This window comes from Myotis nattereri (genome assembly GCF_964212035.1).
Source record: "Myotis nattereri genome assembly, chromosome: 13".
NCBI lineage: Eukaryota > Metazoa > Chordata > Mammalia > Chiroptera > Vespertilionidae > Myotis > Myotis nattereri.
The window spans coordinates 52,429,205-52,452,932 of record NC_138088.1 but is presented as its reverse complement, the minus strand read 5'-3'; the positions used below and the strand labels follow the sequence as shown (position 1 = coordinate 52,452,932).

Genomic DNA, 23,728 nt, shown 5'->3' with positions numbered 1-23,728 from the left:
CTTCAAGGCCGGGTCCTGATTGAGCACTCGAAAGTTTTCATCCGTCCCGGTCACGGTTCTGACGTCAGTAACCTTTAGAAATTCCCCCTTCTCCGTATCCCTCCTTCTCTCCTTCACAGTGTATGGCAGATATGTGATGCCATGATCAGGGTTTCTAAGCATTTTTTCAAGGTCTGCCCTAGTGAAGTGAAGCTGGTGTGGTCCTGATAGCATAGCTGTGGTCTGTATAGGGTGGGGAACGTCTGGCCCGCAGGCCGTGTAAGGTTCCCCAAATCATTTGGTCTGGCCCTGCCAAGGCTTTAGGGGCGAGTTAATTAAATGCTTGACCACACAGCAGGCTAATCTTTAAGTTGGTAATTTTGTATGGCCCACGAACAACGTGATAAATATCCACATGGCCCTTGGCGGAAAAAAAGTTCCCCACCCCTGGTAGAGCACCTCAAGTTATCCACTCCGAAGGTCCTAGATGCCAGGCGAGCATGCAGGGCCCCTGGGCCTAGCTTTAATGTCCGTCCTTCTTCCGAGAGGACAGCGCTGCCACTACCCGGTTCTCGGGATCCTAAGCAGCTCCTAGCCACCCAGGGAACACAGGGCTGGGGTCTTTTTCCTGCGTCAGCAAAATAAAATTAGACTTCCAGGGGGAAGATGTGCAGCTTTAAAAAGTGAAAAGAATCTGTCCCTTACACATCAGCCCTTCTTCTCAAGGTTCCTGAAATGACTGGCACTGTTTGGACATGTGCTTCCGAGGTTCTGGTTTGTCAGTTGCTTTTTAAAAACAGCTGTTTTGGGGTCTAAATGATGTGCCCGGTACTGGCTGACCCATAGCTGGTGGCATCCTAATGGGGGCAGGGGGGGGCGGATCTTGGTGGCCATTCCTTCTCGCTAAAGGCCCTTCATTCTCAGAGAGCGCCTCTGTACCAACCTGAGCCTGGGTATCTGCAAATTCTCCCCACTTGCCTAACTCTTAGCAGGAGCTTCCTTAACCCTTTTGCCTTCCTCCCTTTTCAGACTCCTGATGAATGATCTTGATCCTCCCTCTGCCCCCCGCACTCCCCCCTACGCCCCTTGGAACGATGCCTGGTCCCTGCTCCTGTGTTAATTTCTGTTCTTCTCTTCTGTTTCCACCTCGCCCGCCCCGCCTCCTTGCCGCCCAGAGCTGCTGTCTCCTGGTGTGCAGAGGTTGTCCTACCTGCGCACCAGCAGCCTCAGCTCCGCACACAGCGACTCCCGCCCCAGCTCCCCCTTCCGACACCACTACATCCCCCAGGTCAAAGGTAAGGAGGCAGGCTTCCAGGCAGCACCGCCTGCTGGAGAGTTATTAGCACCGGGAGGCTAATAAGGCGATCTCCAAGGGTCAGCCGAGCTCCCCTGGCATGCCTGCCTGTGTGGCGCCTGCACCAGCCGTGCCTTAGAACTGACATAGCACCTCCCGGTGGAGAAACATGTCACTTCTAAGGGCCCTCGATCAGGAAACAGGAAGTTTGTTTACGACCGCAAGATTGATCTAGAACATATATATTACTATTTTGTTTTTCTGTACGTCAAAAGCAAAATATAATATATAGTTGGGGTATTTGCCTGGTTTTAATATGTGATGTGGCTCAGCAAAACCCAGCGGGATTCAGCAATAGATATTCAAAAGCCATCCTAACGGTGATGAGCCGCTTAACCACTTACCGATATCAATAGCGTTTGGACCGTATAGAAAACATCGACAGCGAGGGAACTTAAATGTCTAGGTTTGAGCCGACCGAGTCATCTTCTGTTGGCCTGCCCTGGTGTCTGCATGATGGAGGAGTGAGGCTTTGCCTTCTGAACTCTGTTCCTGTCCCCCATTTCTGCCCGTCCCCTTTATGGCATTCCCACTGTTTCCTTCATTGCCCTTTAAGCTTCTGTAGCAGCCCTCCACGGGGCTCTGTTCCCCTCCACCGGCTGGGGAAGCCAAGAGCCCCAAAGGAATAAGGCAATAAGCAAGTGTGAACTCCCACAAGGAAGCTAATTCTTTCCATAGCCTTGATTTAAACCAATGAAAGGAGCTAAAAGGGGAGGAGCAGGCAAGCACAGATGTGGTCAGGGGTTTGAGCCAGTCCTGAAGGATTCTCACCTGGTTCCAAGTGCTCGTGTCACTAACGCTTCTGTTGCGTAGCCTAAACGCTGTTATATTTGAAAGATCGCTTGCAGCCTACTCAAGCTATTTCGTTTTTGCTCGCTCGGATTTCTGAGCATCTGAGCCCTAAAATACAGATGTGTTGTGCGGATCAGCATGTAATCGTTGTATGTGTGCTACGCTGGCATCTTCTGTGCCGTGAAAATAACATTGCTGGCATGCTTATCGAAGACACACACTGTTTGCCGTTAACAAAGAGACCCGTCTTTTTTGGTCGATGCAGCACTTTCTAAAATTCTCGACAGATTATTTAAAGTGGTCTTGGAGAGAGAGAGGAAACTTTTTTATATAGATGTAAGATGATACTTTAGACAAGTTTATAAAACCATAAGAAAGTATTGAAGAAACTTCAAGGATGTATTTTAAAGAGACTTGAATATAGGAGTGTTTGTTTTTAATACACCAGGGAAAATACATTTTTAATTCATTGAGATGTAAACGGCCTTGTTTGGTTATGTTTCCTCTTTCAGAAGAGGTACTTTTCGTAGAAAGAAAAGGGCCGTGTGCCCTGTAAGGTTATACAAAGTTTGTACAAACAGCACATCACAAAGTCTCCTATACCTTCTGTCTGTGAGCAGCCTTAGGAGAGATGGATGGCCCACCCATAGGGACACTGGAGTCCTCGGTGGGGTACTCTCTCTGTCACTAGCCAGTGTGGGACCTCGGATGTTGGCTTGACTTTGAGTGTTACTCGCCTCACCTGTGAAACCTCTCCTAGGTCACTAGAGCGTGTGAGGTCAAGTGCCCCGGTGTGTGCAAGCACCGAGCTCAAGAGAGTCTTCGGTGCCCCCTCGGCACGGTGCTCTTAAAGCACTTTCCGTCTTCCTTTCGCTCTTCACAGCGTCTGTGACGTAGGCCCAGAACGGAGATGGAGAGCTGCGGCCCTGGGTCGGCGACCCGGCCAGGGGCTCACAGCTGGCAAGTGGCAGCTCCAGGACCAGACCCCAGGCCTTCCCATCCCTCACTCAGATGAGGTGTGTGCATTTCAGTACAAAATAGACATAGAGTTTAACTCTGATTGTCCACCTCTTCTTCACTGGAAAATCGAATTCTTACTGAGGGTAAGACAGACAGCTACTTCAGTCATGTAAATTACAAAATTAGCAATTCTTTTACTTTTTAATGGAAGTATCAACTGGTTCTAAAAATTACAGCACCTCTGTGTGTCTAAGTGGTACTGTATTAAAAAAATATATGGATATACTTTTCTGTTTTCAGTCTGAATTTGAAGTTTTTGACACAAGTATTATGGATTTAAGTGATAAACATTAGGCTAAGAGGGGTTAGAATGACCCTGAACTTATACTTAAAAACACCTGATAATCTCCCATTTTCTTTTCACTGCACATATACCTGTAGCTTATATGACAGAGACTATAGAAAATAAACTAAAAAATATAGAAAATGTAAAATATAATGTACATCACAGTATATGCTCAGTTTTAAAAGTAGACGAGCTTTTTACCGAACTACAAAATGAACCATGGAGAATTTGTACAGTAACTATAAAAGCCTGGCATAGTTGCATGGCTAAATGCTGATTCTCCAGAGAATTACTTCTTGGTTGTTATGAAAAAACATCTACCCATTCACATGGAAGGCCTCTCCCGCTTCTGGAAATTCCCACGTGGAGGGAACTCATGGCCATCGGAGAAGCACGTGGACGGGGCACCCCAGGCTTCCCACGGTCCTCCATTGGAACGGTTCCTTTCCTCTTGGAGCTTGTGTTGTGGTCTCAGGGGAGTTTTGAAAACAAATGTAAGCTGGAGAGCTTGAGGCCCCGGGGTAGGATGACCATCCGAGGAACGTGCAGCTAGAAGGGAGGGCCCTTCCACTCTGACAGCCTGAAGCCCAGCCCCCCAGGGCCCAAGCCCACTTCCTGGTCCTTACTTCTCATGCATGCAGCCCGGGCCCCGGGGTCTGCGGAGCTGAGGGTGCCTGCTCGGGTGTAAAGCTGAGATGCGCATCACAGGCTGGCTCTGTCTCAGTGGCTTCCCCGTCCACTTCCTGTAGCCTCTGTCTTGTTTCCTGTGTCTTCTTTTCTGTTTTCTGACCTTCCTTGCAGCCTCATTCTGGTATGTCATTGTTGGGTCATTTGGGCAAGTGCATGCCTGGAGGTTTGGAATCTTCACTCTGTTTGGATCTGTTTGTGCTGTGCTTTCTGCGTTTCTCTTCCCTCGCTTTGAAATACTGTGAGACATTACGTTCTGTGTCCACGAAATATATCAATCAGATGAGTGGCTCTGGCTCAGACAGCGATTGGACACTCGCTGAAGGGAGCCATGACACTATTGAAGCTTTAGACAGGGACTAGCGATCTGGGAACTGTCATGAAATTCTAGATGCTGCCAACTTTCAGGAGCCAATCCAAGGATTCATGTGAAGGAACAAAATGGCTGGGAGTGCGCTATATACAATATTATGTGATAAATACACTATTACATTATTTGTCAGCAGTGCCTTCACTCTGGGCTGGTAGGTGATGATAATGACGATACCTTCATATACGCTATTTCATCTGCTGCCTCATACGTTACTTACATAATAAACTAAGCACAAAAATAACCTTTTAGGGCCTCATCAGTTATTTCCTTCCAGAATAGAGTTAAAAGTTTTATCACTTGAAGGTACGGTATTTAACCTAGCAAAGTTGGAAACAGGCCTATCTTGAGAATATTTCCTTTTCTTTGAAAAATAACAAAAGTTTGTCATGCCTTTGGTATTCCAAGGGTGAAGCACGTGGTACCTAGCAGCACTGTGTATGCTGAGCCCTTATTCCAATGAGCCCTCATGATGTGAGGAAATCCTATGGTACAGAGTCGCTCAGATGGGCATGTTGCTGAGTCTCTCTTTACCTTGCTTTAAGCCTTTGTGGGAGATTTATTTTATTTTATTTATATATTTTTATTGATTTCAGAGAGGAAGGGAGAAGGAGAGGTAGAAACATCCACGATGAGAGAGAATCATTGATTGGCTGCCTCCTGCACGCCCCCTACTGGGGATTGAGCCCACAGCCGGGCATGTGCCCTTGCCCGGAATCGAACCTGGGACCGTTCAGTCTGCAGGCCAATGCTCTATCCACTGAGCCAAACCAGCTAGGACTGTGGGAGGTGTTAGATGATTATAGAGTTAAATCTACTTACAAAGACTTGAACACATGAGAGCTTTTTCTAGGAACTAGAAAGGTCAATGGTAGCTGAAGATATGCAGCCAAATAAAGAACTGTGCCCAACTGGTGCCAGCGTTCGGCTGGCATGCACCCTGGGAGTTCAGAGAGTCGTGGGCCGCATCCGAGAAGGGATGGGCTTCTACGGCCACTTGCCAGCAGAGCACCTTCATGAAGGGTTTCATAGTCAGGCAAATGCCAGTTCCAATAACCTTAAACCCTGTGTCCTGTACATGCAGATATTTGTGGGTGCACATGACTCCGGCTAATAATTATCAAAACAAATGTAATGGTGTTTCTTGTGATTGGACATGATAGCCCACACCTGCGCAAACATTTCCCTGAAGTGGCTGATGTTGTACAAGTGCAGGGAGGCTAGAGGCAGTGGGTGCAGGGAGGAGCAGTGGGGTTCAGAAGCAATAACACCCTGTGCGTAGGGTCTGCAGGATGAGTCTTCAAAAAACCAACCTCAAAGAAAGCGAGAAAGTTGAGTGTCTCTAGAACGTCTTTGGAGAAGAGCCCATAAGAAGTATTCTGTTTTTCAATGATGGGTCACTCTTCTGAATAATCCCTAATGTCTAGAGGAGTCAAGAATTCCCCTAAAATGAAACAGTTAAATTGGGGTTATTGAGGATCGGCTCTAATGGGAACGTTATAAAAACGGGGTGCGATTGTGATCCCATCGCTGCCTTTAATGAAGACAGAGATGGTGGCTAACCCTGCAGTGGTGCTCCCCACATCAGGCCATGAAGAGCTGCCGGGGTAGTTCGTTGGCCACCTTCAATCGTTCATTCACAGACATTTACTGGGCACTCACTCTGGCCAGGCGCTGTGCTGAGCACACAGGTGAATGAGACCGAGTTCTAATTCTTCCTTAGATTTAAAGTGGGATTTTCTTCTAAACATAACGCATAGTCTCCCTCCCCTGCTTGCTTCTACCTGTGTTAATTATATTCATTTTTTTCAGACAGGAACCGGTTACTTCTTTTTAGGAGAGTGATAGTAAATGAGATAGCGTTTTTTGAAATGAGTTTTTGAATACATCGCAGTTTAGAGTGAAGAGTCATAATTTTTAGAAGCTAACGTCTGACTTAAGTAGTAAAGTCTAATTATAATATATTGGGAGCTAGATGCTTAAGTGACTTGGGCGGGGAGGGGGGAGACAAAAGTTTCAGAATATGATAACCAAAAACTTAGAATATTTATTTGAGCCAGTTAAATTCAGGTTTCACACCTGAAATATCGTACTGCCCATTTGGTACAGATCTGTGCTCTGGTTACCTAAAATTGCACATATTGAGAGATTAAAAGTATGAAATGTGTTGTTTTGAAACTCCAGCAGTTGACATCTTTCATTTTCTGCTGGCCAGATTTAGAACAGTTTCTAACTGAGGAAACTGGCTTTTGTACGTCTAAAATTAGTACAGTGTTATATGTCAACTATGTCTCCTTTTAAAAAAAAAAAAAATTAAAAAGATGGTAGAAAAAAAATCAGCTCTTGCTATATATTTTTTTTAAATCTATGATTTATTTTAAGCTGTCATCATTAGATAAACTGATCTTCATCAAAATTTAAAACTTCTGCTTTAAAGGGCTATCAAGAAAGTAAAAGACAACCCACAGAATGGGAGACAGTTCTCCGGTCACCCCTGCAGTTCGCGTGGTCAGCAGGGAGGGCGGAGGCAGCGGTAGCTCTCAGGGCTCCTGCAGCCACGCCCAGCGTCCTCTCCACACCCCTCCCCATTCTCCTCCAAAAACACCTCGCTTTCCAGCCAGTGGCCAGCCCTGCTGCTCCGCCCACTGTGCCCTCCCATGCCTCCTTCCTTAGGAGGCTCCAGCCTTCTGAAATCTGAGCGTCCCCACCCTCTGCCCACCACCCACCTGGCGAGCGTACTCTGCCGTGTCCCGCGCAATTCTCTTATCTTTCTGTCGCTTTCCTGAGGAATCGATGGTGCACACCTTTCTCTGAGTGTCATGATTTTTTCATATGCCTCTGAATGCTATGGCAGGGTATTGTATTTATGTGTCTTAAGTCTGACTCCCTAGGTCAACAGTTCTCAACCTGTGGGTCGCGACCCCTTTGGCGGTCGAACGACCCTTTCACAGGGGTCGCCTAAGACCATCCTGCATATCAGATATTTACGTTCCGATTCATAACAGTAGCAACATGACAGTTATGAAGTAGCAACGAAAATAATTTTAGGGTTGGGTCACAACATGAGGAACTGTATTTAAAGGGCCAGAAGGTTGAGAACCACTGCCTTAGGTGGACTCTGGCCCCGGGAGGGCAGGGACTAACTCTCCTTCATCTACTTACCCCCGCTCATAGCTCAGGGCCCAGCCCTCCCAGGTGTCCAGTTATTAGAGTGGGTGGTGCCTCCTCTTTGTAGAGAAAGATGGAGAGAGGTATGCGTGGTCCCACAGTCCCTGGAAGAAAGGGGCCTGCCTCGTCTGGTGTATTTCAAGGAGGAAACAGAAACACAAGCTGCAGGGAAGGCATTTGGGTTGCTCAGGGCAGGGCCGGGTGACCACACAGGCTCCCGGCGTAGCCTTCGTTCAGAGAAATGCAGTCCAGCCTCCTGCCTCTGTCATCACGCCTGGAAGGCTTGTATTTGGGTTGCCTGTCCCACTCCTTCACACGCTTGGGATCTAACCAGCTAACAACTGGTCCTGAACCATTACCCGGTGCCTTCCATTCCTCGTACCTAACACCCCATCCGATCAGCGCCCTGCCTGCTCACAGCTCAGCCACATGCCTTGGATGACGTGCCTCGCTGCTCGCTGCTTTACCACCGTGACCTGAACACAAACCTCTCTTAGGGGAAACTAAACCTGATCCCCCCTTTGCCAGCCACGTTGCTAGGTTGAGTTTGTTTCTTTCGTTCCTCCTTTTTTGACGTACCTCCTCCCCGTTGGTGGTTTTGAAGTTTTATGACGCTCGCTCGGTTTCCTTTGTTGCTGTCCCTTCTCTCATTTTGTTTTCTCCATTCTTCTCATTGGAGGCAATGAGCCGTCCAGCGGCCGGAACTCCCCTCTCCCCCACCGGCCAGACAGCCGCCCTCTAACTCCAACTTACGCTCAGGCCCCTAAACATTTCCATGTTCCAGGTAGGAGCTGACGCGGTCTGTGTCATGGTGTCCTGTCGCAGTGTAGAATGTAGCCTTGTCACCTCTGTCTCGTCTCCATTGCTCATGCTCTTTACATTGGGATGTACAGTTGGCAAACCCTAAATTGCAGGATCTGACCCAGGGGGCCTTTCAAAAACGTTATGTGTGGACCGCCAGGATGACATTGAAGGGTTCGGTTTTCCCAAGTTATTTTTGAAGGGGTGTGGGAGGCGGAGAGAGAAGGAATGAGGGTTTGAGTTGTGTTGTTTTTACTAAAATTTTAATTTCACCTTGATATCAGCGGCTGCTAAGATACCACGCTGTGGCTTGGTCATTGACTAATGAGCACAATGGCGATGCAGTGACCTCCTTGTTCTAAAGATGGAACCACAGCGACACGGCGTGCTTTTCTTTTTCCTGTGTCTCCGACGTGGAGATTCTTCCCCCGGGCTTTTCTGAGTGGAGTAAAATGGTCTCTCTGAGCATATCCCTCACTAACCACCCCCAGAGCCGCAAAGGGATCTTGCAATTTAGGCGCGGTGCTGCCAGCTTCGCTCTGCGCTCGCAGCACCTGTGTCACAGCACGACAGTCACTGGCCACCGGAACTGGGAAAATCAGAACCCGCCGGCATCGTCATGTTTAGGCTCAGCCCCGTTTGCAAAGGCAAGATTGGCCTCCGAAGTCCCGGCACCATTTTTCCGTGGGAAGCACATTGTTTTGCTTCTTTTAGTTCCTGGAAGTGGATTAATACATGACCCATTAATTTCATGCTAGCGTACATAGTTGGGATCTGAAATCGGTTTTTTTCCTTTTGCATTCCAAACTGACCTAATAAAACAGAGGAAACTTCAATGAGATTCATTCCACTAAGCTAGGATTGCCTTTTTTAAAAGTGCCATTGAACCTTGAAAATCAATGTTACGCAGTTGAGCGACCCCCCCCCTTTTTTTTTTTCATGAAAAATGCCTCACCAAGATGCAGTGCCCAGGGTTCTGGAGAAACAACGCTTTTGACATTTCCTGAGTATTTGTGCTCAAAGTGAAATGACAGCATAATCAAGCGGGGTCCTGTATAAATATGTGAATAATATTTGGCATCTCAGTCTTTAAAAAAAAAATTGGCCTATAGGAGTTAGGCAAACATCCTGGTAATACATCAGACTAGTTTTGCCCATACAAAGTGTTTCTGTGTTTAAAGAAATTACTCCTTGTTTTTCTACATTGCTTTCCACTGTTCCATTCATTAGTTGAGAAGGAAATTGAGCCACTGGTATCTACTGGGAGCTCAATTTCTAGACAGTAGCATTTTGGGGATTTTCCCCAAACTGGTTATGTCTTCCTCACTGTAGAGTATTCCACTGCTTGCATTTCTTCCTGTTTTAGTCCCACTTTTAGTGAAATGTGTATTGGAAATAAATGGCCCATGAATTAATGACATCTCTATATATGCTAAGATGTATTACAAAGGATTTCACATCACTTGGTGTAGTGATTCGCTCATTCCTGTAATTTCTGCTTCCAGTAACACCGCTCTTTGTAATACAAAAGTTGACCGTCTGGGTTGTATTTGTTCAAGAGTCTTCAGTTTGGTTTGCCTCTTGCTTGTTCTGTTTTTCCCATCGCGGAACTGGTTCCCATAATCACACACCTTTGCTTTTCATTTCCACAGATCAAGGGATCAACATTTACCGAAAACCACCCATCTACAAACAGCATGGTAAAACCCGCTTCCTCCGCGTTAGCTTTTAAGTAGCAGCGTCTGCTGAACTTCTCTTTGCTGTCCTCTGAAAGGCTTATCAGCTGCTGCTTTCGAGAATCAAACCGGGGTGCCCAGCGAATTGTGCCTTGATGTCCTCCTGAGATGCAAACAGTGTGAAATTGGGGTTTCTAGAGGGAGGAGGCTTAGCGTGGTCAGGAAGCTCCTAGCTCCTTTCTGAGCCCATCTAACCACGTATGGTGCCATTCATTGAGCAGGGGTAGGACTAGCCACACAATAACTCACAAACACCCTAACAAGACATGTTTGTTTTTTTCTCTGCCATTTAATAATTTAACCAACCTCTATAACTATTTTGATCAGCTTACAATTTAGCTAATTAAAACTAGTGAAAGCCAGGTTTCCGGAACAATTAATTTGACGAAGCCCTATCAGCTTGGCTGTCCAGTTCCCCGGTTTCTTCTGTAGCATGAAGACATCTGTGCCCGGTGATGGAGTGGACGGGACACACGCTGACTCGGAGTCCTGGCCCTCGCCCCCGCTCCTCACCCCCATGGCTCTGTGATTTAGGATGTCATGGACACAATTCCTCTGTCCCTCCATTTTCTCCAATCTGTGAGTTAGGCTAGTTTGTCTGTGAAGTGCCCGCAAGCCAAGAATCACTGCCGTGGATTTAGAGTGGTGCTTTCCTTGTCTGGGAGTATGGAATTTTGAAGCCCAGGAAACTACCTCACTATGTGTAAATCACCCCCCCCCCCCCCATGAGGTCTCTCAGTATTTATCTGCCACCAATCTTGGTGAATGGATTCTTCTAAAGCCAAGATAGGTCTTTAAGTGATTTCAGAAAATTATACACAAACTGTGCCCGGAAATTTGAAGGCTGCCTTTAAAAGGTAATTGACATTAATGAGTCCTTAAGGATTAGGATGACACGAAAAGCAAACAAAGTCAAAAAAGCACAGGGGGACATATTTAGGCCTACATTCTCGGGGGGAAGAGAATGTATGTACTGTAATGTTTGTGGAATTATGACTTTCTTCTTCATTCTGTTTTTTTTTTTTAATTTATTTAAGATTTTACACCACATGCTTGCTTTTTTAAGTTTGTTAACATTGTTTTTGTTTTTGTTTTTGTTTTTTTTATGGTTTAATGTCTTGTCACCCACTCATTAACATATGAATGTTTACTGACTTCACCAATTCTAATGAGTAAGTACTGTTTGAAATCACACTTTTTTTTTCTTCCAAATTTAAGAATAAGATTCTCAGTTAGATTGATCCATTTAGAGTCTTTTGAAATACTGGAATCTTTAGGCCCTGCCGCTCTAAACAAAAATAATCAAATGACTAAGACTAAAGATGGAATAATGTAAGATGATTTATTTGGAAGGGATTAATTGGCTTCTTTTCTTGAAATTTACTTTGACTTTCCTCTTTTCCTTCAGACCGTTGTAATTAATTAATCAATTAGAGTAGCGCAACCAAAGCAGCATGTCCCAAAGGACATTCTGCAGAACAGGCAGTCCATGCAGTAGAAACGGGTCCTACAGAAACCTGGTGTCCACCCTGGTGCATTTAGAAAATGCTAGGTTTAGAGGAAGGCACACTTTTTTTTCTTTTTTGTAATACAGAACTCAGCCTTTACTGCTCTAACACATTCTGTTCTTCTTTAAGAAGAGGGTATTTATGCAGTACTTTCCAGCCTGAATTTTTTTTTTCTCATGAGGTTAATGATTCAGAGAAACACTCTTCCAAGCCTGGCCAAGGCCTTGTTCCTTATTATTGCAAAGGACGACCTTGGTCAAGTCACTTCAGCAAATTGAGACCTAGAAGTTTTCCATAAGAATGAGGACTGGGAGCTGACGATTCAAAGAATTGTATCCAAATTCAACAAGCTGTGAGCCCTGGGAGAGAGGACGTTTTACTTAAAGCAACATAAATGTTTTGAAATGTTTAGTAACAGCCCAGGTCACTTGGCAGAAGTAGGAGCTGAGCATTTCTCCCCGCTTGCTGGGCTCCATCTCTGATTAGATTTGGGGCTCTAAGCCGTTGACGCTTCCTCTAAGCAGAGCCATTCAGAGCCCTGTGCGGGCCTGGTGCTGCCAGTCTGGTCCCTGTGTTTTAAAGTTGGGTGATTCACTTGTGTGTGCAGACCCTTTTCTCCTGGGACTCAAGGGCCCCCAAAACAATGGGTATACACCTTCACAGCTGATAGCTCAATTTTGAAAGTTGTAACTGCCTTTATCATTATTTGAAGTGTGTGTATACCTTTGGAGGGGGGGGGGGGGGACACACCCCATATAGTATAGAAGTATTACAATGAACTGGAGCAGTATATTTGTGGCTAAGAAGCCAAAAGACAGCCAGCCCGCTTATGATTAACAACTGCAGTCAAATGACAGTATCGTGCTTTTAACTCAGCTCTTTAATTTCAAGTGACTAATTCAGATGTCTAATTGCTCTAGGAGTTTGTCCCAGTAGAAATTTCTAGGATGCTGGGTATGTTCTATAACTGTTGTCTAATACAATAGGCAGTAATCACATGTGGCTATTGAGCACTTAAAATGTGCAACTGAGGAACTGAATTTTAGTTTAAAAAATTTTTTTCATTTAATTTTTTTTAAGCCTCACCCGAGGATATTTTTCCATTGATTTTTAGACAGCGTGGAAGAGACAGGGAAAGACAGAGAGAAATATCGATGTGAGAGAAGCACATCGATTGGTTGCCTCCTGCACAAGCCCCAACCAGGGCACAGGCCGGGGAGGAGCCTGCAACCGAGGTACGTGCCCTTAACTGGAATTGAAGCCAGGACCCTTTGGTCCACAGGCCGACGCTCTATCCACTGAGCCAAACCGGCTAGGGCTAAGTTCATTAATTTAATGTAAATTGCCACGTTGCTAGTATTGGATAGCAGGCTCCAGAGCAGATGTAGAACAGGTGTAAAATGAAGCTTTGTTTCTGGTGGAGCATCCAACGAGCTGAGCTGTCACTGGGCACCACTGACCGGGTGATGGATTGATAATGGCTATAAGCAGAGCTGTCTGGAGTGGAAACCTTTGCCAGAGAACAAGACCCTGTGAGTGGGTTGACCACCACGGCCTTGCAGACCGATAGCTAAGCTCCCCCTGATTCCGCCTAGATGCAGCTGCCTTGGCAGCCCAGAGCAAGTCTGCAGAAGACATCATCAAGTTTTCCAAGTTCCCAGCAGCGCAGGCGCCAGACCCCAGCGAGATCCCAAAGATTGAGACGGACCGTTGGCCTGGTCCCCCCTCACTTGCCGCCGTAGGTATGCGACTGTTACAGCTAAGCCAAATGGACAGGTTGCTAGGCGATCTCAAAGTGCAATGTTTAAAAATATGCCAGGTTTTTAAGAAAAGTACGACCAAGAAGAGGTAGAATAGTGGGAAGAGCTAATGCGGTATTAATATGTGTGCAAAATGCTTCCAAGCCACCAACACTCCATCACCAGAGCCTTTCTCTAACCAAATCACCAAGATGCAGAACTGGTCTAAAACGGATGGTGCGCACGGACCCTCGGAGTCATTACCGCTAAGTCGGTAACTCTTTTGAATGCCATTGAATCAAAGCCTCTTGGCAAGAACATTGTTCTATATAATTAGAAGTCAGCTGGTGAATTAACCGAGGGTCCATGGAAGCATGGCTTCTTTCAAATTCGTTTTAGACTATTTCTGCTTGTAATTGCAGTTCTCTTAACAGCTAATCTTAACCCCGAGCACTTTCACTTTCCTTACGAGATCTCGTTCTCCGTTTCTAAGGAGGGCTACCACAGAGTCACGCGTTCTGAAATGACGCGTGTAAAGTTACGTGATTTTACATCCTTCATGTCCATGATTCTGTGCTCCGATGTCACATTTCAGCTGCTTCATTCTTTGCTTTGAACCTCCAATGTATGCTCTAGAATTGTGTCTATGTCTTTCTTTACTGTTTTGTCAGTAGTGAAATCACTTGGCCTAAAAAGTGATATTAAGCAAACTCAGACGCTGATACTAAAAGTTTAGTGGGTTGGACATACAAATGTGACTAACTTATCACATTTCTGTTGACAACCTAAAAGGCCTTCAATTTTCCAAAATTTCCAAATTGTTTTCCTCATGCTATCTTTTTATCAATTTACTTTTGGAATACCTTTTACAAGCACTATGCTATGTAGATTTTAAAGCAATTTATACGTATAGAAATAGTCGAAGGAAACCCATCTTGGGTTCATCACTCACAAGTATTCTCTACACGATGTTGCCTTGAGATATAGCTGATTCTTGCAAACTTGTGTTTATTCATTTTTATCAATATAAAGAGAGAATACTCACCTTGACTTTTATGATTTTAGGAACTAAGAGCCAATCATATCAGCTTTTCTCTGCCAGGCAGTTCGTGGGGACCTTGAGCTTCCCATTTCAGTCATGTTGCTTAGTGGGGTTTCTACCGCAGCCAGACCCAAAGGGGCCAGAAGAATTAACATTTTGTTGTTGAAACTGACATGCCTAAATAGTTTAAACCTCTTTGGGGTTCCAAAATGAAGGCAATTTCTGGCCCATTAATCAAAATAAGAAAAACTGAGACGATTAAGGTTTGTTTTGATTAGATTAGCAAGCTTTCCTGTTTCCTCCCACAGTCAGATTATCCAAGCAATTTAGGAAAAACACTCATTATCTTAATTTTCCAACCATTTAGACCCATTCTTCCTTTCCACCCTCTGTCTCCCTTTACCAGGAAGCTTAAACATTGTACATGACTTGCTATACTGTACCAAAGGAAGTAGCTTTTTAGCTCTATTGCTGTAGTGAGAATTTTTATTGAGTTTTGATCAGTAGAACGCTTTTTATAATCATTGTTCAAAGGGCTGAGAAAAAGGAAGCATTAGAGACCCATCCCTACATAAAAAGCATACTTGTTATTGAGTTTATTAAGGGTGGAGACAGAGTGATATTATTATGGCAACCTATCTATTCAGCAGAAGAAGAAACTATAAGATTTTAAACCTTGTCATAAACGAGTGACTATTTAAATGCATGTGGATGAATTTAGATGTCTCTCTATTTGAAAATTGACCTCAGGGACATTGAAATAAGTGTAGATGCTCCTCCTACTTACTACTGAGAGCTCTAACCAGGGAGGACTCAGACCCCATCGCAGTGGCAAACCCGAGCTTTAATTGAGCAGACCAATTATCGGGCGGCCAAATCCCACATTCAACCCGCTTGTCAAACAGACCCGCTGTCTGGAGAAAGCAGCCAAGTAGCGCTGAGCTGGCAGTAGGCTCCTTTTTCTCCTGGTGCTGTTCACTCATGGTCAAGACCACTGCCGACCGTGGCGGCCTGGCCAGTTGAGCCCAGGTGGACTAGTCCCGTCCAATGCCCCTGCCGTGCGGCTAATGTGAGAAGTTGTCTTTGCTGTGGAATTAGGAGCTGACATGAGACGCAGATCTAGTGGCAAAGAGGAAGACGATGAGGAACTCCTGAGACGCCGGCAGCTTCAGGAAGAGCAATTAATGAAGGTTGGTCCTTAAACTGCTTCGCTGCAGTCTTCCATTCAGTTCTCTCCCATCCATATTTCTGGAGTGACTACTATGGGCAAGCCACCAAGTGGTCCCAGCCCTCAAGGGCCCTTCTGGTGGTTGTCATACAACAGAGTACCGAGTGGGTGCTGGAAGAGGTGACCTGAAGGCTGGAGGTCAGAGGACCGTGTGATGGTGTGGGCTTTTGCAAGGAGAGTGAGACCCTGAGCGGGCATGTGAGTGTGGTACCTGTGTTGAAAGGATGCCGCAGGGCCCAGTAGAGCCAAGGTGTACACCAGGTTGTTCAACACCTTCCTGCCCTGGTGCAGGCTCGCCTGAAGGAATTCCCTTGGGATTGAGCCTTTCTCCAAGTCTTTCCTTGGGACTCATGGGACCTTGTTGTATATCTGGGCCAGGGGAGAGGGGATGAAATAGACTGCCTCTAAGAAGCCCTCATGGGCTTCTCTCTCACATGGGCCTACAGACCAAGAGAAAGGCAATTATAGCCTGGGGTAGAGGGGCCAGGGCATTATAAACTCTCCCTCCAATGAGGAACTGATGAATCCCTTCCAATGACATTTTCCAAAGATGCTTAATCACATGGGCAATGCACATGATACGAGTTATATGAAAAGATAAGATGCAGAGTTGCATTTATAGTATGATCCCAGTTTTTGTATAACATGTGCCTAAACATACTGGATGGATATAAACCAAAATGCAAATGGGTGTCTCTGGGTGGTGGGTTATGGGTTACTCTTCTCTGGGTTTTCTAAAATCTATACAATGAGCAAGTCTTACTTTTTTTTTTTCTTGTTTTTAAACACATTAGTGTCATTTCTTTTTAAAGGCTACTATTCCCAATGTCCCCTTCCTACATCAAAACTCCACACACACACACACATGCCTGCTGAGGTCACCTGCTGGCACTTTGGGGGAGAGCGAGGGAGGGAGAACACCCTCTGACGTGGAGCCTGACAGGGAAATGCCAGCCTTGACATTGAAGAGGCTGAGGACTCAAGGTCCAAAACCTGTCCGAGCTCCAGAGGCACCACCAGCCTCTGAGACTATCCATCCAGGCTTTGCCCGAGTCGGCACTTCTCACTGGACCTTCTAAAAAGGAAATTTTCCATGAAAGTAATTACGGGCTTCCCTTCCATTTTTCTTTTCTTTGTGAATAGCTCAACTCAGGCCTGGGGCAGCTGATCCTGAAGGAAGAGATGGAGAGGGAAAGGGAGAGCCGGGAGAGGGCAGCCCTGTCAGCCAGTCGCTATGATTCTCCCATCAACTCAGGTGAGAGCAGACCCACCACCTCCCCCAAGGCGACAGCCGGCCACCTGCCTGCAAGGGCCCGGCCTTGACCTTGCGGGAGAGTCAAGGACATTTCTGGTGGAACCCGCAAGGTGTTCTCCAGGGAAGGAAGTGTGGGAAACCCACTCCATGTCAGCGAAGCTTCTAGGCATGTCATGGCTCTTCCTTAAATGTGGGTTTCCTGCCAAAACCGGTTTGGCTCAGTGGATAGAGCGTCAGCCTGCGGACTGAAAGGTCCCAGGTTCGATTCCGGTCGGGGGCATGTGCCTGGGTTGCGGGCATATCCCCAGTGGGAGATGTGCAGGAGGCGGCTGATCGATGTTTCTCTCTCATCGATGTTTCTGACTCTCTATCTCTCTCCCTTCCTCTCTGTAAAAAATCAATAAAATATATTTAAAAAAAAATGTGGGTTTCCTTTCTGCTGCAAGTGGGGAGCCCTTAGAGCAGCCGTGGGCAAACTACGGCCCGCGGGCCGAATCCGGCCCGTTTGAAATGAATAAAACTAAAAAAAAAAAAAGACCGTACCCTTTTATGTAATGATGTTTACTTTGAATTTATATTAGTTCACACAAACACTCCATCCATGCTTTTGTTCTGGCCCTCCGGTCCAGTTTAAGAACCCATTGTGGCCCTTGAGTCAAAAAGTTTGCCCACCCCTGCCTTCGAGGAAGGACCTTAAGGACACAAGGGTTCAGGTTAGAATAGTCATGAAGAGGGAGGCAGCATAAAGGGAATTCTTAGAGAGAACAGGAGAGCACAAACTAGACTTTCTAAGTGTTGTAATTTTACATTAATGCGTTCAATACAGAGCTGAAGACTCGTGGTGTTATGTTTGACACTTTTGAAAGACATTACTTATATATTGGCTATGTCAGGATAGTTTCCCCTGCTTCTATTTGTCAAAAGCCAATTCTCTCTTAACCCACAAGATTTTTCCTCCCATGTTCTGAACTAGTGCCTGCTTTCCTCCCCTTCTGGTTCTTTAGAAATGTGTTTAGTGTTTACTGTCTGCAGGCATCTTTGCTAAACATGATCTCACTTAATCTTCATGACGTGCCAGTGAAGTAGGTAATATTATTATTATCCCAAATGTGTAGCTCAGGTATAGGAAGTTGGGGTAACTTACCCAAGCTCACGCCACTAATAACTAGCAGAACCTGGATTTAGGCGTCCAGGTATCCTACCCCAGAGCCCACAACCTCAACGGGGTGCCCTGCCACCTCTCAGATGCTCGCCTGGCATTGACCTTGGATTGGGTAGTTACTAATCTTCAGAGTCCCAATCAACTCCACGATTATGTTCTGTAAGAATATATCGCACTATACCCACGTGGGTCAGAAAAGGAAGACTTAAAAAGATGAAGTACTTGCCCAGAGATTCAGAGGCATTAAGTTGCAGACCCAGATTCAGGCCCAGGTCTGCCTTCCCTAAAGCCCAGCCGTTCGTGAGGCATCCACCCCAGGCCTCCCAGGAGTCCAGTCCGACTGATAACTTACATGGCTGACTTTTGGGTCAGTGTTTGCCACCATATCACCTAAGGCATGGGCTTATGCATCCAGGGAGTCCTGGGTTCAAATCCTTGCTCAGCTATTTACAAGCTGAGTGACCTTGGGCAAGATACTTAACTTTTTTTGGCCCCTATTTCTCCTCCTGCAAAATAGAAATAGTAACAGCGTAGTTAGGCTTGTATCAAGGTCTCAGAGGTAAAGAACCCCCACCCCATCTCCGTAATATCACCCCCACCCATTCCCTGCATCACCTAATAGGCTGGTGTTTTGTGAACATTTCAGCCCAATATTATTTGGATTATTTTTTTCTGAATCTTCTATTCTGCAAGGTAGAAGATACGCTGCCAATTTCATTGAAGAATGGGACTTCCTGTTTCCTAACAGTTGCTTTTTTACCTCTTTCTCACTTAGCTTCACACGTTCTGTCATCTAAAACCGCGTCTCTCCCAGGCTATGGAAGAAACGGGCTTCACCGGGTAAGGTTTCCCCATCAATCACTTCTGAGTCAGTCGTGGTCGAAGTGCTGACGTATCGCCGCAATACAACTGACGCGGTGATCTCGGTGTTAGCACATAATGAAAATTGTAATCTCCCTGATCTCCTAATAAATCACTTGGAATTATGGGCAAAATATTTCTTTTGAAAGAAAGGGAAATTGACTTTGGATAACAGAATAGCTTGTGTAAGTTTATGGGAAGACTATGTTAAGTAATAGGGTGGCAAATATTTCTGCAATCAAGCAAAACACAATTATTAGAGCCTTTATCTCTGCTGTAAAAAACATATATAGGAAAGCCCAGCTGGGGTGGCTCAGGAAGTCAATGGTTCGATTCCCGGTCAGGGCACATGCCCAGATTGTGGGCTTGATCCTCAGGAGGATCCGATCGATGATTCTCTCTCATCAATCTCTATATCTCTCTATTCCTCTCCCTTCCCCTCTCTAAAATCAATAAAAAATATATTTTTAAAAAATATATATAGGAAAGCTTTTTGCTACCTCCCTCCCCACAACACATGGAATAGATGTAATTGTGTGACTGTGTGGAGAGACATTTTATTATGTATCAGCAAGAGGTACTTGCTTACCAAGGACCTGCTGAGTAGCGGCATTGATTGTACTACCAAAAAGAAAGAGATCTCATGAAAGTAGAAGAAGTAGAAGGAAAATCGTGAGGGCCTAGGAATTCAGTTTGGGAAGAATTCTTATCTTTTGCAAATCCTTCCTTTTCACCTGACTCCCAGACGATCGCTGTGCAGTCGGTTTTCTAATACTGTGTTTTTTCTCACTTCAGCCCATTTCTACAGACTTTGCTCAGTACAACAGCTACGGGGACGTCAGCGGGGGAGCGCGAGGTGAGGGTGCTGCGGCCACACTGACTGACCATGGCTGAGGTCAGGCACAGGCTGTGCAATGACAAGCACATTCGCTGGGTTCATGCTGCCTTACGTTCTGAAGTGGGATCCCACCCACACTCTGCAAGCTAGCAGAGCATTTGTTAACATTTCGAAGGATCTCTAGTGACATGAGACCAGGAGAAGTGAGTTTGTAAGAAGCAAGTTTGTAATCACTTCTGCTGAGCACTCAGACCCTTGGAGATCCAGTGATGGATGGGCCTACCTTCCAAATGCATACAGCTGACCCTGGCTGGTGTTGCTCAGTGGGTTGAGCATTGTCCCATGCACCAAGAGGTCACGGGTTCAATTTCCATTCAGGGCACATGCCCTGATTGCAGCCTCAATCCCCAGTAGCGGGTGGGCAGGAGGCAGCCGATTGATGTTTCCCCCTCGATGTTTCTCTCTCTCTCTCCCTCTCCCTTCCTCTCTCTCTAAAAAGTCAATGAAAAGAAAAATCAATGAAAACATTAAAAAAAAATGCATACAGCTAAGAGAGGGAGAGAGAAGCTCTTTGTGATAAATGCTATGATTGGAGACGCAGAGAGAAGGCAGAAACGCCTTCACGGCGCCAGGGAAAACTTCTGCAAGAGAAGGGTGTTTAACTGATAACTGGAACCTGCGCAGGCATTTCCTGGCTTCAGGGGGGCAGACAGACGGGCACTGTACGTACAGAGCGCCAGAGCAGGGAGCGAACGTGGTCATGGGGGAAAGTTTGGGCAGTTGCAACAGGACACAGTCTCTGTATTAATGTTTCCGCGTTTCCCTGCTGACAGTTCCTTTCTCTTCTCTTTGCAGACTACCAGGTACGGAACACTGTCCCTCTTGAGTTGGCCACGCCAGCAGAACAGCCATGTTTCAATCCAGATGTGTGCTGCTGCGGCAGGGAAGGGTTTCTGTTGAGAAGATGCTGATTTGGGTTGATCTGTGGAATCGTTCGTCCACAGCTGTGAGAAGCCAGGGGAGCAGGCATGCCTGTGCACAGGTCCACTGTCCCTGCAGGCGGGGGCCGTGGCAGGAGCCGGGCCAGTGTCGGAGCACCGTCTTGCTATGGCCTTGAAGTGTCCTCTCTCGGGGGGATGTGGCTCAGCATCAGGGTCCGCCCATGTACAGTGTATTTTCCCCTTTTTTTAAATCTCCATCTGTGGATATTTTCCATTGATTTTAGAAAGACAGGAGAGGAGAGGGAAGGAAAGGGAGGCACGGGGGAGAGAGGGAGGGAGAGAGAAACATCAATGTGTGAAAGAAACATACATCAATTGCCTCCTGACCGAGGATCGAACCCCCATCTCTGCAGGTGGCCTGATTGGGAAACAGATCGACGACCTTTTTGGTATATGGCCAAAAGGAAAGAGATGCTTTGGTACTATTCCTTTTTTCCTACCACCTAAACCTCAAAAATTATGACAGAGAATGAGAAAAGGAAAAATATGCAAAGAAACGTAAGATAGAAATAAGGAATCAACAATCATAAACTTCGTAAATCTTTTTTATATCCCATATACTTTCATGCTTGGAGCCTCAATTCAGGGACTAGTCACTACAGTTCAGCCAGGCTATTTCCCCAGCTTGATTAGAAAATAGCAGTGTTCCTGCTCTTGGGCAGCAAGGATCTCATTTTGGAAAGCCCGTATGATTAAGATGCCCATAGTGATTAAGATGGCATCTCTCAAGCAGTGACGAGGATTTGAGACCCAATCAGGATTCAGGAGCCCTCAGAGGCCTCCAGCTTCCCACGCAGCCAAGGGCTCCTCCTTGACCCAGCTTCTCTGTTGCAGACCCTGCCGGATGGCCACCTGCCTGGCATGAGAATGGACCGCGGAGTGTCTATGCCCAACATGCTGGAGCCAAAGGCAAGTGCGGCTGTTCCCTTCCCTCCCCCACGGGGATGCCTAGCCGGGAGGTAATCCTAGAAGACACTTGCTTTTCTGCCTTTTCCCCATCCTCCGTGGCGAGGCCTGCTGGGCTCTAGGCTGGTGCCCTAGGCAAGCCATGTCCCAGAGCACCTTGCCATCCTCGGCTCATTTCGTCACCCGAGTCAGCAGCCTCGCTGCGTGCGCTGCTGCGTGCTCACAGGAAGTGCCAGTGGGTCTCCTGGGACCTTGGTACTCATGTGGCCCCTGCCATGAACCCACAAGGCACGCCCAGTGCTGAGGGGAGCCTCGGCCGGCTGCTCCAGATGGGATGACCAGTATGTCCTAGTTTGCCCAGGACTTTCCCAGTTTTTGCACTGAAAGTCTTGCCTCCCAGGACCCTCCTTGGTCCCGGGCAAACTGGGACAGTTGGTTGCCCTGGATCCAGAGGTGTCCAAGGGCCATGCTCCCTGGGGAACCTGGGCACTTGGCTCAGTGTGTCATCTGCCAGAACTCTGCTCTGGGTCAGCCTGGCTCCGTGGATTCGCGGGCCAGTTTTAGAAGAAGATTGCTACAGAATATACAAAGCTATCCAGTTCTCTTCTGGTGTTTACCGTCATCCCCAGGACTTGGCAAATGTGTCTTCTTCCCCACAACAGAATCCCCAAAGGCACAGGCTACAGGGGGCACTGGGGGCTGTGGGGCACCTGTGAGAACCTGGCACCTCCCATGTCCTCATTATAATCTTAGGACAGTGATGGTGAACCTTTTGAGCTCGGCGTGTCAGCATTTTGAAAAACCCTAACTTAACTCTGGTGCCGTGTCACATATAGAAATTTTTTGATATTTGCAACCATAGTAAAACAAAGACTTATATTTTTGATATTTATTTTATATACTTAAATGCCATTTAACAAAGAAAACTCAACCAAAAAAATGAGTTCACGTGTCACCTCTGACACACGTGTCATAGGTTCACCATCACTGTCTTAGGAGCTCTGTCGGGGAGTCCTAGAGCTTCGGTAGATTCTGTTTGCTAATAAAATGATCCACGGTGTTCTAGAAGAGATGTTTGTCTTCGCTTCTCAGATATTTCCATATGAAATGCTCATGGTGACCAACAGAGGGCGCAACAAAATCCTGCGAGATGTGGACAGAACAAGGCTGGAGGTAAAGAAATAAAAATCTAGTCCTAATTGCAGCTCCCTGGGCATTCCCTCCAACTTTCCCCTAATTGGGAAATGTCTCTGTGAAGGCAAAAAAAAATTAAAGGACCAATCTCATAATGTAGGTAGAATTTAGTAATACCTTTGGAGAAAAACCCACATTTATACTTAAAAGATCAGTATTAAATACGCCCCCCCCCCCCACCTCGCCCCCCAGAAAAACCCAGTATGATTTTAGTCCTTTTCTTTGGAAACTTGGTGTTGCCATAATCACGGCTGGTGGCGCAGAGTGGACTCTCCATCCCTCTTCCGATGGCCCCGGCTCCCTCCTTCCCCAGCCTCGGCTGAGCTCATGGAGAGGGGAGGGAACACTCAACAAAGAGGTTTGTATGAGCAGGTTCCCCCGGCTGCTTCCGCATTCCTTGCTGAGGGTTATCTGGGTACACATACCCAAGACCTTCTTAGACACGGAGACTGATCTTTGTATTTTTCCATCTCAATGATTTTAATTAAGAAAGGCCCTGGCTGCCAGCCTCGTAAAGAATGGCTCCTTTTCCCCGACAAAAGGCTGCACCTTTGTACCCAAGGTCAGCCTGGCACAGAAACTCAAGGCTCTTGTATCCTAAGAGCGTGTCTAGGGGGGACAACAGGTGGAAGTTCTCTGTAGCAGGCCAGGCATCCACCCACCTCAACTCTGTGGCTGAGCCAGGAGGAAGCCTGGGCTCCCCACGGCCCACTCTGCAAGTCTCTCTGGCTTTCTTATCGCTGTGGTCCATTTTCTCTGCATCTCCTCAGCATCCCGAGGACCTGAAGTAGAGTCCCCTCC

General features: G+C 46.5%; 1 protein-coding gene across 6 annotated transcripts in view; it reads left to right on the top strand.

The window, feature by feature from the left end:
* ABLIM1 (actin binding LIM protein 1) overlaps positions 1–23,728 on the top strand; it is a 239,380-nt gene that overhangs the window by 211,331 nt on the left and 4,321 nt on the right. For 2 of the 6 annotated variants that reach the window (XM_081104375.1, XM_081104377.1), the window contains 8 exons: positions 10,110–10,157; positions 13,297–13,443; positions 15,581–15,672; positions 16,854–16,965; positions 18,903–18,967; positions 19,784–19,844; positions 21,648–21,736; positions 22,826–22,906. In XM_081104375.1, the coding sequence (XP_080960501.1) occupies positions 10,110–10,157; positions 13,297–13,443; positions 15,581–15,672; positions 16,854–16,965; positions 18,903–18,967; positions 19,784–19,844; positions 21,648–21,736; positions 22,826–22,906 (695 nt within the window). Of the gene's footprint in view, positions 1–8,335; positions 8,441–10,109; positions 10,158–13,296; positions 13,444–15,580; positions 15,673–16,853; positions 16,966–18,902; positions 18,968–19,783; positions 19,845–21,647; positions 21,737–22,825; positions 22,907–23,728 lie in introns of all 6 variants that reach the window. The other 4 variants (XM_081104376.1, XM_081104378.1, XM_081104373.1 and 1 more) reach the window with 3 other exon arrangements.